Source organism: Engraulis encrasicolus, chromosome 9 (assembly GCF_034702125.1).
Source record: "Engraulis encrasicolus isolate BLACKSEA-1 chromosome 9, IST_EnEncr_1.0, whole genome shotgun sequence".
NCBI lineage: Eukaryota > Metazoa > Chordata > Actinopteri > Clupeiformes > Engraulidae > Engraulis > Engraulis encrasicolus.
The window spans coordinates 21,173,047-21,186,932 of record NC_085865.1 but is presented as its reverse complement, the minus strand read 5'-3'; the positions used below and the strand labels follow the sequence as shown (position 1 = coordinate 21,186,932).

The window sequence follows — 13,886 nt, the reverse complement described above, 5'->3', positions numbered from 1 at the left end:
GTTGTTTGATGCTGTTGGATTTTTTCTTGCATTTCAAAATAAAATTTAAAAAACGAGTTCAAAAAAGAGATATGGACAAGAGAAGAGGGAGTGAGGTATTAAGTGAATGAGAGTGAGGGTAGCGCTTTCCTCAGAGAGAGATGGAGAAGAGAAGAGAAGAGAAGAGAAGAGAAGAGAAGAGAAGAGAAGAGAAGAGAAGAGAAGAGAAGAGAAGAGAAGAGAAGAGAAGAGAAGAGAAGAGAAGAGAAGAGAAGAGAAAGGGAAAGGGTGATCCAGCGAATGAGTGAATTGTGAATCACTGACCTCAGTGAAAACGAGGCAAGGAGGGAGGTAATGTGGGAGAGAATACAGTACAAATTTTTAATAAAAAAAAAAAAATGTGCAGCTATGGGTGGGAGTGACGTTGGAGAGTGAGTGGGAGAGGGTGCACATTCCTAATATTTTCCAAAGAACAGATAAGGACAATTATGTATGGAGTTCTCCAGCCAATAAGCATTCTATCTTGTCCGATGAACAGGTCAAAGCTACACTGCTGAACAACATTTACATTGAAATGTAGGTCATGATCATGAACTGGAAATATGAAAAGGGCATGCCAGAAATCTAAAACCATAAAACACCTTTGGCAGCAGGTAAATCACAACTGGAAAAACAGGTCTGGAAGGGGTTGCAGTCACGTTTGCTCATAGACACGTTTGTTCATACACCACAAGCTCTGGAAATATACACCTGACCATCAGACCAGCCAGGTAACATCAAGAAGCCCTTTTCAGTCAGACTGACCACAAATATCGTGTTTGTGCGCATAACTTTCTAAACATCTAAACATCTTTCTAAACAACCACCGGCAGCACACACTTTGGCCAGATGCTCAGACCAGCGACACAGACCATCTAAGGCAGTGATAAGCAGTAACCGCTTGTCTTCTCTTGTCCATCCCTCTCCCTTTTTCCCACACTGGAGTTGCCAGAGGCCGCCTGTCTCCAATTATAGCCCTCTAATTACAAGGAAGCCCTGGTGACATCACAGGCCCCCTTTGCCTTTCATTTCTGGGCAGATTTATGACTGAGCCGAGCGGCCAGAGTCACCTTCATGTGGTCTGTTTATCGCCACGGTGACCAGAGAGTGCAGCGTCTGGGCTGGCTAGAGGTTAGCGGGAATGCGAATGCTAGCCCCAAGATCAGCTGGACTACAATGTACACAATGAGGAGGAGGAGCCGAGCCGGTGTTTAGAATAGAAGAGGTCTTCCTCAAGGATGCTTAATACATAAGTCGTAATACCCCTTAACATTCTACACGTGCAGCACTTGTGTTTTTAACGCACAGCATTCATGTTTTCTTTTAAAAACTAATAAAAACAAACTGGTAGACCAGTAGCTCTACAACCCCCTTGGGGGTCAAGGACTCCCTGTTAAACATCCATGTTGCATGAGGAAAGGAGGAGGAGGTGAGGAAAGAAAGAGAAAGAGGAAGAGGAGGAGGAGGAGTGGAGCAGTGCTGGCCTCTCAGTAGCCTTATCTCTCTGCGGGCAGCCGGTGGGGGTGAGTGGACTTGAATAAGCGGGTGGCGCGGAGGTTAAGAGGGTTTCCCCCATTCTGTAAAGTGATCTGACACACAGCTGCTGCAGCTATAGCTAGAGAGCACAGCTGATGAGGCACTTGTGCTCACCCAAAACACCCTATAATGTTGGGGTGAAGGCTAGTGGATATTGGTATTGGGTACGTAGCATCTGTTTAGGAAAGTGTTAAGGCCACATCACAGCAGGTCTCATTCGGTAACGTGGAGAGAAAGAGAGAGAGAGAGAGAGAGAGAGAGAGAGAGAGAGAGAGAGAGAGAGAGGCTATAGCGTTACTCTGTCTCAGTGCCAGGAAGCGAAGAACGAAGGCCCTCGTCACTTAAGGGGATGTTATTGATTAGGCCCGATGCATTCTGGGAGGAGAGGATTGTGTTAAGAGCGGAACTTTGTTTTAATGGCCTCTTGTCCCCCAGGGAGAGCATGGAGAGACTCTGCCAGCCCAGCCAGGCTCCGAAAAGATAAAGTGTGGCAGGCAAGAGAAGAGGAGGGAAGAGAGACGGGCAGGGGAGGCACGAGAGAAACGCACTCCTCCACACATCCAGGTCCTCACGCAATATTGTTTTTTCCCTTGCATTTCCTTATACCTTTCCTCAGAATATGCAACATGATTTAAACTGGGAACTGTTGACATGTTCCATGAAAACAAACATGTGCACACTTCTCAGTTATAGAGGCGCTTTGATGAAGGTGGATTATGATTACATGTGCTGTTTAATATCCTACTTGTCTGACAAAGCAAACAGTGGATGGTGTGCTTCTCCCAACCGCTACGTTCTCGTGAATTACTGTGTACCTACCATTCCTTAGAACGAGAAATAGGATTGAAACGGACACTGTTGACATATTCCTCAATATCAAACAATACATGACAAGACAAGACAATTATCTGGAAGACCAGGTGCATTTGTGAAGGCGGATTATGATTATGTGATACCATATTTGTCTGACAAAACAAACATTTGATAGTCAACTGTTTGCCGTGATACTGAAACAGCCTGTCAGCTGACGAGACAGTTTAAACAGCGCAGTCGTTTATAGGGCCGTCTTGGTGCACACATCTTTTCCCTTCTTCCTTCTCTCTCGCTCTTATTCCTTCTCTCTCTCTCTTTCACACACACACACACACACACACACACACACACACACACACACACACACACACTTGGCAACAACACCCACACACACTGTATCTTATCTTAGAATGCCAGGATGAGCGAAACCAGTTCTGTGTGATGACCTCACATCCTGTTTCTAATACCCATGGCCACACACACACACACACACACACACACACACACACACACACACACCAGGCAAGGGGTCACAAGCAGAATACACCCCCAAGCAGTCTGTGTATGTGGGCAAAAGCAGTCCTAATCTAATCAACATCAGCGGTGTTGTCTGACCCCTCTGCGCACCATAATGACAGTCAGATATCCTAAAAGAGACCCGCAAAGACAAAGAGCACCTCAGCTACACTGCAGCTGTAAGCTAAGGGCCACAAGGGCCCCCCCCACCTTCATACACGCACACACGCCCAATAGGCAAGGGGCCACAAGCAGAAGAACTGCCTCCGCATACAACGCACCCATACACAGACAGCCACAGACAGACAGACAGACAGCCACAGACAGACAGACAGACAGACAGACAGACAGACAGACAGACACAGACAGACAGACAGACAGACAGACAGACAGACAGACAGACAGACAGACACACACACACACACACACACACACACACACACACACACACACACTTACCCCACAAGTGGTTTCATTCAGGCGTCTAGGTGGGAAACTATCCAACAGTCAAAATCCAGCCAAAATAAGTACCTTCCAACAGGACTTGAATCAATTGTTTAACGAGAAAAGTTTGTGTTTAACAAGAAAATAATAACACACAAACAACAAATCTTGTGAGCATGCTTCCACATGCCCGTCCTTCTTTCGAATGAACACACAGGTAATGTGAGCAGAAACCAAATATAGCCACACGTCACTGAAGAAAAAGGGGGAGGGCACAGTCGCACCGATTCCTTTTGTTTTAATCACCCCGGGTGGTTTGCATTACAGAAAGTTACACACACATGGACACACGTGTGGTATGAGGAGATATACCTGGGTGCACTAAAATTGTGACTCATAACTGATAAAATAAAGGTGTGTGTGTGTGTGTGTGTGTGTGTGTGTGTGTGTGTGTGTGTGTGTGTGTGTGTGTGTGTGTGTGTGTGTGTGTGTGTGTGTGTGTGTGTGTGTGTGTATGGCATGACTTACTTAATAACCAATAGCCCTTGAAGGAAAGCAGTAAGGCAGTAAGGACAGAGAGAGCTTATCGTCTGTACACAGAAACTTGTGCATATGACACACTTTCTGAGTCTTTGTAGGCTAGGGCGCAATGATAAATGGTCCTTTGAGAGAAAAAGACATTTGTGCTTATTTTAAGAATCAGCACATAAGAGCAGGCAGAGAGAAAGGGAGAGGGGACAGAGGAGAAAGAGGAGAGAAGGAGGGGGGAAGACAGAGAGAATAGAGAGAGGGAGAAAGAAAGAGCTAATGAGAGAGAAGAAAGAGAAAGAGAAGAGTAAAAGAAAGAAAAATTGAAAGAAAGAAAGCGTGAAAGAGCGAAAGAGCGAAAGAAAGAGCGAAAGAAAGAGCGAAAGAAAGAAAGAGCGAAAGAAAGAAAGAAAGAAAGAAAGAAAGAAAGAAAGAAAGAAAGAAAGAAAGAAAGAAAGAAAGAAATGACCACACTCTGGTGCTATGCACTTGCTTTGAAGCCAAGCTTCCTGTGAGTCATTGCAGAACAGAAAATATACAGTTCACTGGACCAAGTGCTTTCATCAGCATAAAAACAGAGCACTGCACATGAACACTGTAAATGACAAGCTTTTACGCAAGCACATTTCGGAATTCATACACACAAAGCATTTGGAGGTCTTGCAGAACAGAAAATATGGTGCCTCACACAATAGACGACAACTAATAAAAAGCATTCACTGACATGCTCATTCTACTACGATGCCCAAAACCAGCAGATTCATGAAAAGAAGTACTCCATTTCCCCATCAATGGGGAAAAACGCGATTCATAGAAAGATCAATCGCTCCAAGTGTGCACCACTTACTCAATACTTTCCATAACAAAGAAAAGTGGCGAGCATGTCCATTGAGATAAACTCATTGCAGGCTCTCTCCATCAGGCTGCTGAAGTGAAACTGATACCGCCTTGCTCAGCCCTTGGTCCTCAGCCTCACTGCATAGCTCGCTGCAGACACTCTCACTAGTTTGTGTGAAGCTGAATAATAAGAAAAGCCTGGATTACCTTTCAACACTTCATTCGTCCGGGAAGCAGCGAGGAAAGGAAAGGCCAACAGCGCCTATGCTCCGTCTCTGTCGAGATCTCCAAGAGGTGCCCACAGTATAAACAAAGTCCGCGAGAGAGGGAGAGAGAAAGAGGGGGATAGAGAGAGATGGAGATGGAGAGAGAGAGGGAGAGAGAGAGGGAGAAAGAGAGCAGAGGCTGACTGCCCCCCAAATCTCAGGATATCCTCTGGCCAGCTCAAGAGCCGTGTGTGGAAACCCAGACTCATCTCATCTCATCTCTCCTCCCACATACCTCTACCACACAGCCACACAGCCCTCACCACACACACACACATACACACACACACACACCCCTCGCCGCAGGAGGCAACACAAGCTTCTCTCTTGTACACACTACCATGCACACTCACACATGCACTCACACACACACACACGCACACACAGCACATGCAGCGCAAGGCAAATGTCCAGCACTCTCTCTCTCCCTCCTCCCATCTGCTCTCCCTCATCTGTTTCTCTTTTCCCTCCCTGCCCCTCTGCTATACCCTCTCTCACTCCCCTCATCATGATTCTATTTCTCTCTTTCTCTCTCTCTATCCCCCTCTCCTCATTTGTCCTTTCCAGCCTCTTTGTCTTTCATCCTTCACCGTACATTTCCTATTTCTGTCTTTAACCAGCCGACCTTGATATAACATTCATTGTCTCTGTTGCTCTACATCCTCACGTTTCTCTACATCCCTTTCTCTCTCTTTTTCTCTATCTCTCCATCTCTTGCGCATGCTGGACCCCTCATGAGCTTGCTTCGTGGGGGTAAAAAGGTGCTGGAGGGGGGCCGACCGCTCTGAAAAGGGAGACTAATTTGGGAAAACTCGAACCAGATGTGCCTTAATCACCAAAAACATTCACCTCACTGCTCACTCACTTCTCTCTTTTTCTTTCTTTCTCTCTCACCCCCCCTCTCTCTCTCCCTCCCTTTCTCCTATTTTCTTTCTCCCTTCCTCCTTCTACTGCTATCCAAACAATCACCTCATCTAACCCTCACATCAAAACCTAAAACCACATGCAGGTTCCTCATAAACACAAACGTGAAAACAAAATCCAGTTTGGCAACACCGCTTTGGTAATGTAAGCAACAGCGCTGCATTATGCTAAATTATTTCACTCCTGGGTTTTGGAGCAGGGTAGATATCACAATTCTTACTGCACACACCTCTGTCCTCATTCCCCCCAAAAAACATGACCCTTTAATATTTGGCAGGACTGTGATTTATTCTTGAAAGAAACGAGTCAGTACACACAGAGCGCAACAGGGCTTTTGTCTGAAATTGGAAACAGACTTGCTTTTGGCATGTGTATGATGGATTTGGCCACAGATCCCCACACAAAATAACCCAGGAGATGGCAATCAGAATGTAAGAAAGCAGAAAAAGTAAGCGTGACTGCTGTGTGTGTGTGTGTGTGTGTGTGTGTGTGTGTGTGTGTGTGTGTGTGTGTGTGTGTGTGTGTGTGTGTGTGTGTGTGTGTGTGTGTGTGTGTGTGTGTGTGTGTGTGTGTGTGTGTTGTGGTGGGGGGTAAAACCCATGAGACAAGTGACTAGTGATGTTTCTCTTCCTGGGGGTGGTGAGTGCGAGTTATGTTTTGGGGGTCTTGGCAAGGCAAAAGGCTGCCTGCCTGCCTGCCTGCCTGGATGGCGTTCCAGGCCCATGAAGCAAACATATGTAGGTCAGTGGTGGTGGCAGCTAAACTGGAAACATGTGTATGTGTACGGGGCTTGGAGAAGGCGAAGCTGGCCGCTGTAATACGAGCAGAATCTAGAGGGACCGCTCCAAATCATGACCTAATTCCTCCAAGAATGCAAACACCTCCGAACGCTCTGGTGGGGGCCAAGGCAGTGACTTTTAAGAATAATAATAATAAGGGTTTTTTTTAGTCATGTGCAGCAACTTACACAGTTGTTGGTCAGTCAATCGGTCAGTTGGTCAATTGGTTTTGGAGAGTTTGCACACAACATAGTACCTTATTGATCGTACATCCTCTGGCATCATCCATAGAGACATATTGGTAAAGATTTTTAGTACCCCATATGTGTTCCCTATTATTGTAAGAGAACACAAAAGTGAGGTATTAAAATATTTGCCAACATGACTTTTTCTGGACTCTGTAGACATTTGACATGTGGCATTGGAGAAAAAAAAACACAAAAAACTGGATGTGTCCTTCAGAAAATATGCCCTGCCTGGGCAAACCATGCCAACAGGCCACTCTAAGTCAATCGACTAAAACATTTTCCATTTTGCTATTGATTAAAATGGGCATATGCATGAGTGGCGGTTGAGAGGGAGAAGGCTGGGTGCCAGACTGCTGACCGTAGCTCATCCTGAAAAATGTTGACTCAGCTGCATTGAGATTGAGAGAGGGCTTTTTTCTTTCTGTGTGTGTGTGTGTCCTTCCAAAACTGAAATTTGCCCGTGAGACTTGAGACAGGCAGGAAAGAAAGTTAAGTGTGTCAGAAAGCATATTGCACCCAATTACTCAACGAGACTGAACAGGAGAAGACATCTGGCATTTCAGCACACCAAAAAAAAAATCCCGCTCCCAGAGAGGACACAATGGAACACTGTATAAACCAAATGACCCGACCCACACCCATACACAAAAAAATTGCAGCACGTACAAGTACAAGTACAATTGTATTTTTTTTAAACTACACACCGATATTAACACCCAACCATCTTAACAATCTTGAGGCTCCTTCTGTGTGGGATTTGTGGCGAATGTGAGTCATTGGGCATCCCACCTTCATCCCATATCCCCCTTCTCCAGACATAAACAAAAGGTTCCTTGTCGAGTGACCACTTGTCCGCTACAATGCTCTGGTCACAGGTCCCACGCAGGGCTGCTATTTTTAGCCTGCGGCCAGCCGACAGGCCAGAGGCCATCCCCACTCATCTGCATTTGAGGCTGCCGCAATTACGCCAGGGCCATCTCTCTTTCTTTTCTTTCCTTCCCTCTTTCCGCATCTCCTCCATCGCCCCCTCTCTCTCTCTCTCTCTCCGTCTCTACCTCTCTCTCTCTTCGTCTCTACTTCATCTTCTCTCTCTATCACTCTCTCTCTCACTCACTCACTCCACCTCTCCCTCATCATCTCACTCTCTCTGCATCTCCCTTTAGTCTCCCCTCCTGGGTCTCTCCCTCTCCATCACTCCACCCAAGCCCTAGCTAACTTCCATAAAAAGCAACGTGTATGCATTAGCAATAAGAACTTCCTCCCCAGGCAATCAATACAACACACAAAACGGGAGAGAGAGAGAGAGAGAGAGAGAGAGAGAGAGAGAGAGAGATGAAAGAAAGAAAGAAAGAAAGAAAGAAAGAAAGAAAGAAAGAAAGAAAGAAAGAAAGAAAGAAAGAAAGAAAGAAGAAAGAAAGAAAGAAAGAAAGAAAGAAAGAAAGAAAGAAAGAAAGAAAGAAAGAAAGAAAGAAAGAAAGAAAGAAAGAAAGAAAGAAAGAAAGAAAGAAAGAAAGACGTGTGTTGGCACTACAGTATTTGTTTCACTCAGCTGATTAAGATGTGTCTCAATGCCATGTGCTGCTGAAGCAGATGAATGTGGTGACTAAGTGACACTGAGAGCCGTCAGAGAATAAGGCAGCTGTGGGCTTTAATGGTGACGATGTAGGCCAAACACAAGGCTTTAACCATGATAGATGCATATACTGTATCCAAGGGAGGTGACATGGCGTGGCAAAGGGGCCCATTGTCCCGGGCCCAGGTAGATGGGGAGGTAGAAATAGGCCCCCATTACATTGTATGCATTGAGGAAGAGGAGGGGTGGGGGGCTTTCAGATGACTGCCCCGGGCCCTGTTTGAGGCCCTGACTGTATCTGCTTTGCATGGCATGACAAAGAGGCTTGCGGTGGGTTCGTCAGGCAGTGGTGAGTAACTACCATTTATCACAGTAGAGCTGGGGTATTTTCGAACTGTGACCCGTCGGTCGACTCACGTGCTGTAAAGTCACCCGCTTTGCCATAACAGTGACACTCTTTGTCCACTGTCCTTGTTGTTGCTGTTGTTGTCTTATCAGTGGCCTGGCCCATCATTGCCTCATCCGTAATGCACAACAGGGAAGCTGACAGGAGTGGGATAAAAGGGGTCAGTTGTCCTGGGCCAAGGGAGATGCGGGGGGGGGGGGAGAGAGACTTGGGTCCTCATTACATAGCATATATGAGTGGGGGCGTCAGTGGACATCATGCACAGCTATAATGGCCACCACATTACGCCCCCTTGAGGACAGAACTTCCAAACATTCTCTGACGCATCAAGTGGGAGGCTCGCTTGCTTGCCTCTGTTGTCGATGAGTCACGTCAAGTGTATTTTTCGAAACGGAGAGCCAGAGCGCCCCTTAATGCACACACAGCAGCACGAGCTCACAGCGAGAAAATGAGCCCCGGCAGCTCCTGATAAAATTACGGAGAGGAAGTAGGCCGCTTCGGATACTTCCTGTTTTGGTTTTAAGTGATAGCGGGAGCCTGGCGTGTGTCAAATAAGGGCCTGGGTGATTTACGACTCGGGTTACACAATGGTAATAAGTCATCGATTGGAGAAGGCAGGGAGATGGATGCCGACGATGCACAACAACAAGTTGTTATTGGATAATGAAAAAGATATAGGGAAGGTTTTGCTTTCATGTGAGCTGATGAACTGAAGGGGAATGAGTGCTGCTTTGGAAAAGCACTTAGTCGAGCCACCCTTATGGAGGCCTATCACAAGGCTAGCAAAGATAACAAGGACAGGAAGGTAATCCCCATTGGAGACACACACTTTCTCACACACACTCACACATCTTTTTAGCCAACGAGTGAACGTAAAAACAGCCTCCTTTACAGTCAACAACACAGTACAGTACTCAGCCAAATATGTGAGAAACAGAAATCTTCCACTTGACTAACCCTTTAAAAAATAACTTGGATCACCCCAAAAGGCAAGGTAAACAATGTATCTAAATAGGTCTATAGTACATAATATCATACATAACGTAATGTCTCTTACTGTACCTACCTGGCAGCAGTACTATGCATGATCATTTAAAATGATAGGAGGACCCTGCCGTGGCCTAATGGTAAGGCACTGGATTACTACGCCGGTGACCCGGGTTTGATTCCGGCCCGGGTCATTTGCCGATCCTCCCCCCATCTCTCTCTCCAACTCACTCACTCACTTCCTTATCTCATACGGTCCCATCTAAATAAAGAAAATGCCCGTTTTCTTTTTTAAATGAATTTGTATTGCGAGCCTCTGTAGAGTTGCATCAGGAAAGATCTGAGGATTTGTGGTGGGACTTGTCCAGAGCAGTTGAGTTCAATTGAGTAGACTTAAATTGATCATGTTACCTGGCCATCTAACAACTGAATGCAACAGTGACAATAACTACAAACAGTTACTACTACTAACTACTAACAGTTACTATAACACAAATATACGACAGTCCAGAAAAGACATTAACATTAGCTGGTGAGTGCCATTAACTTTGTGCATTTGGTCATACAGTACAACTACATTTTCAGTTGGTGAATAACTGATAACACCTGATATCGCTTTGTTACCGTCGTTACCTTACCAACAACAAGACAGTTTTAGCTTACACGGCCCGTTTCTGAGCAGACATTTAGAAAGACAATCAATCTCATGGGGCTTGGTATGCGGCTCTTATCACACTGATTCGAGCCAAAATAACCAAACTGTCCCTTACACAGCTACTTGTCTCTTGTTTACTCCAGTTTGCACTGCTCAGCCCCGTTTTAACTCTTTCCTCAGACTTCACCTATAATATACTGTATGTGCAATGAAAAAAGGTGTATATAAGGTGACGTTTATTGAATCATAGAGGTGCAAATACATGTGTGGCTCCTTGCCATTGCATCACTTAACATTAGGGCTGGGAATCGATCCAAATTTCCTGGATCGATTCGATTTCGATCCAGAGGGCCACGATTCGATTCGATCCACGATTCAATCCGATTTGATTCAATATCGATCTATTGTATTGTTCGATTGTCACTTAAACCCATTTATGCATAGAATCCTATGAAATGTCAACATGTACTGTAAAATGCCTATAAAAACATATGGGAAATGGGATCTACTACTGCCAGGAAAAGCCCCGTGTGTATTTGTGCATGAGTGTGTATGTTGAAGAGAGCTACCCGACGCGGTTGAGAATATAGGGATGGTCCTCCGCAAAAGATCGATTCACAAAGTTTTGGATCGATATCGTATTTTTCGAACGTGAATCAATATCGGATCGCGGATCGATCTTTTGAACACAGCCCTACTTAACATAAGTAACCATATTGCAAATGATGACATGGTCCATGCGTGCATGCTGTTCGTTTTTTTCCTTCTTGATGTCAGTGCCCCACACTTACCAGAAATGTTGACAATAACAACATTACATCACAGTTCATGTGGAATGTGCTGAAAGCTGAATTGGAGACGACAACCAATCGTTCTCCACATCTTTTGAAAATAGACAAATTTGTCAATTAGAAAATCATATCCTTTCTCAGAACTCATAGATGTTGAAAGACTAGAGCTAGTCCTAATATACAACGAAGACTCTTTTGTGCAAGCTGTAACCACACACACTACATAGTAGAAGTCATTTCCCATCTGAATACAAACACCTACAATCTCTTAGTCTCTGCTTTACTGTCAAACACAAGAAGCACAGTTGCTCACTAACTTAAAACACTCAACCATTCAGGCACCCCTGCCTTTGTTTGGTTATTTAATGTGTTGTTAATTATTGATCTTCCTCTAGGAATTCAGAAATGGAAAAAAAATGGGAAACGCCATACACAGTGAAGTAAGTTAAACTCATGCAGTAGTAAAGTGCAAGATCACGAACAAGTGATACCACTGCATACCAGTCCTGTTGATGTGTAACGAAGGGAGCATTGTGGAGCGAAGTGGTCCACCAACTTAGAGCAGTGTTATAATGGAATCACACCAAATGTTTACACATTTTACACTACAGAGTGAAGTCTACTGTTTTCAAACAGGCAGCATGCATTCTCTTGCTCATGAAAATTCTGGACTATTCAATAAATAGCCCCAACACACATTCACTATTCAACAGGCCAACACACACACGCTCACACACACACACACACACACAAGCACACGTGCACACACACACACACACACACACACACACACACACACACAAGCACACGTGCACAGACACACACACACACACACACACACACACACACACACACACACACACACACACACACAAGCACACGTGCACACACACACACACACACACACACACACACACACACACACACACACACACACACACACACACACACACACACACACACACACACACACACACACACACACACACACACACACACACACACACACACACACACACACACAGTCAGCCCCCAGATGACAGCCAGTGTTTACCTTATCTGGCGGGACACTTCAACACTCAATACTTTGCAATAAGCGGCCCTGGCTACTGTCTACATTAGCATGGCAGACAGACAAAAGGCCAACATGATAGTTTAATTACCTGGGCATGTCTCCTCTCCACTGCACAAAGCTTAAAGTAACCTGCTAACTCCCACAGTTCTACCTTCTCAGCAGTCAAAGCGTTTTACTGTGACCAATCCCTGCAGCGTCCTCAGAGTGTCTCTGCGGCTCGTGCCTACAGTCACGCTGAGCCACGTGGAATGTGGATGAACTACATGGTTGGAAAAACACAATGAGATATTTCCACATTCAAGCTATTCCTGTGAAGTCATCAACATCCGTCTCTCCGAGTGCCAACACACCTGAGTACTATTCTTTTTCTATTCATTTTCAACTGCTATTGCTTGCGGTCTAATTAGAAGAAAAAATGTCTGTTATGTCTACTATGCTTCCCATGTTAACATACCATGATCTGACTCATGAATTTGCATCACACATAAAAATGTTAAACATGAACACGCATTGTACTGTACTGTAAGTGACTCAGGCTTTTTACTATGTATCATTTACATTTTTCAGAAAGTCCAATCCTTCCAAATTACACTGAACTGAAACTGAAAACACATCCTACGAAATGTGACAAGGTAAGGTTTGGGATACTATGCAGTTCACCTAATGCCTGGGCCTTGGCAATGATCTTTAGAGCTTTTATTGAACCTGCAGGCAGATGCTTTTAGTTTACTCCAGGCAAAAATGTGCTCCGTCCAGCCTCTCTTTCTTGAATTGACATTCACCTGACAGTAAAAATGTAGCTGTCCAGCAACACAACACAAAGGCTCAGAGAAAGCATGTCACAAAGTCAAAGCCGTGTGTGTGTGTGTGTGTGTGTGTGTGTGTGTGTGTGTGTGTGTGTGTGTGTGTGTGTGTGTGTGTGTGTGTGTGTGTGTGTGTGTGTGTGTGTGTGTGTGTGTGCAGGGGCGTAGCAACAAATGTTGGGCCCTATGTACAATCAGCTCCCTAGCCATACATTTTCACAAATCGGACAGTGTGTGGGCCCCTTATATACATGGAGCCCTGGTGACTCAGTCACACTTTACCCACCTAAACGACACCCTTGTGTGTGTGTGTGTGTGTGTGTGTGTGTGTGTGTGTGTGTGTGTGTGTGTGTGTGTGTGTGTGTGTGTGTGTGTGTGTGTGTATCATTCAAGCACTCAGCAACAAAAGAGCAATGCCTGAGTAATTGAAGGTTGTCAGTCACACATCACATCTTCACAAGTGAAGACAATATAAAATCTGACAGGCATTATCCCAGCATACAGTTCCACCTCCTTCGCATTTCATCCTAATTTTTTATTGTCACACCAACTTCCCCCATGCATATGAACTGACATGCAATGATAAGGGTTGCCAGATGTTACAGGACATTTCCAGCCTAATATGCTCGATGCAAGCTTAAAAACAGGCACAAAATCCTGCCACAATTTGAAATAAATGTTATTGAT

At 45.0% G+C, this 13,886-nt stretch overlaps 1 protein-coding gene across 3 annotated transcripts in view; it reads right to left on the bottom strand.

The window, feature by feature from the left end:
* arhgap28 (Rho GTPase activating protein 28) overlaps positions 1 to 13,886 on the bottom strand; it is a 44,704-nt gene that overhangs the window by 24,671 nt on the left and 6,147 nt on the right. The window contains exon 1 of one of the 3 annotated variants that reach the window (XM_063206750.1): positions 4,900 to 5,121. The exons of 1 other annotated variant lie outside the window; for it this stretch is intronic. Coding sequence is in view for 1 of the 2 variants with exons in the window: in XM_063206749.1 (XP_063062819.1) it covers positions 3,343 to 3,359 (17 nt within the window). In the remaining variant the exon portion in view is untranslated. Of the gene's footprint in view, positions 1 to 3,342; positions 3,518 to 4,899; positions 5,122 to 13,886 lie in introns of those variants that run through there. One more of the 3 variants, XM_063206749.1, reaches the window with a different exon arrangement.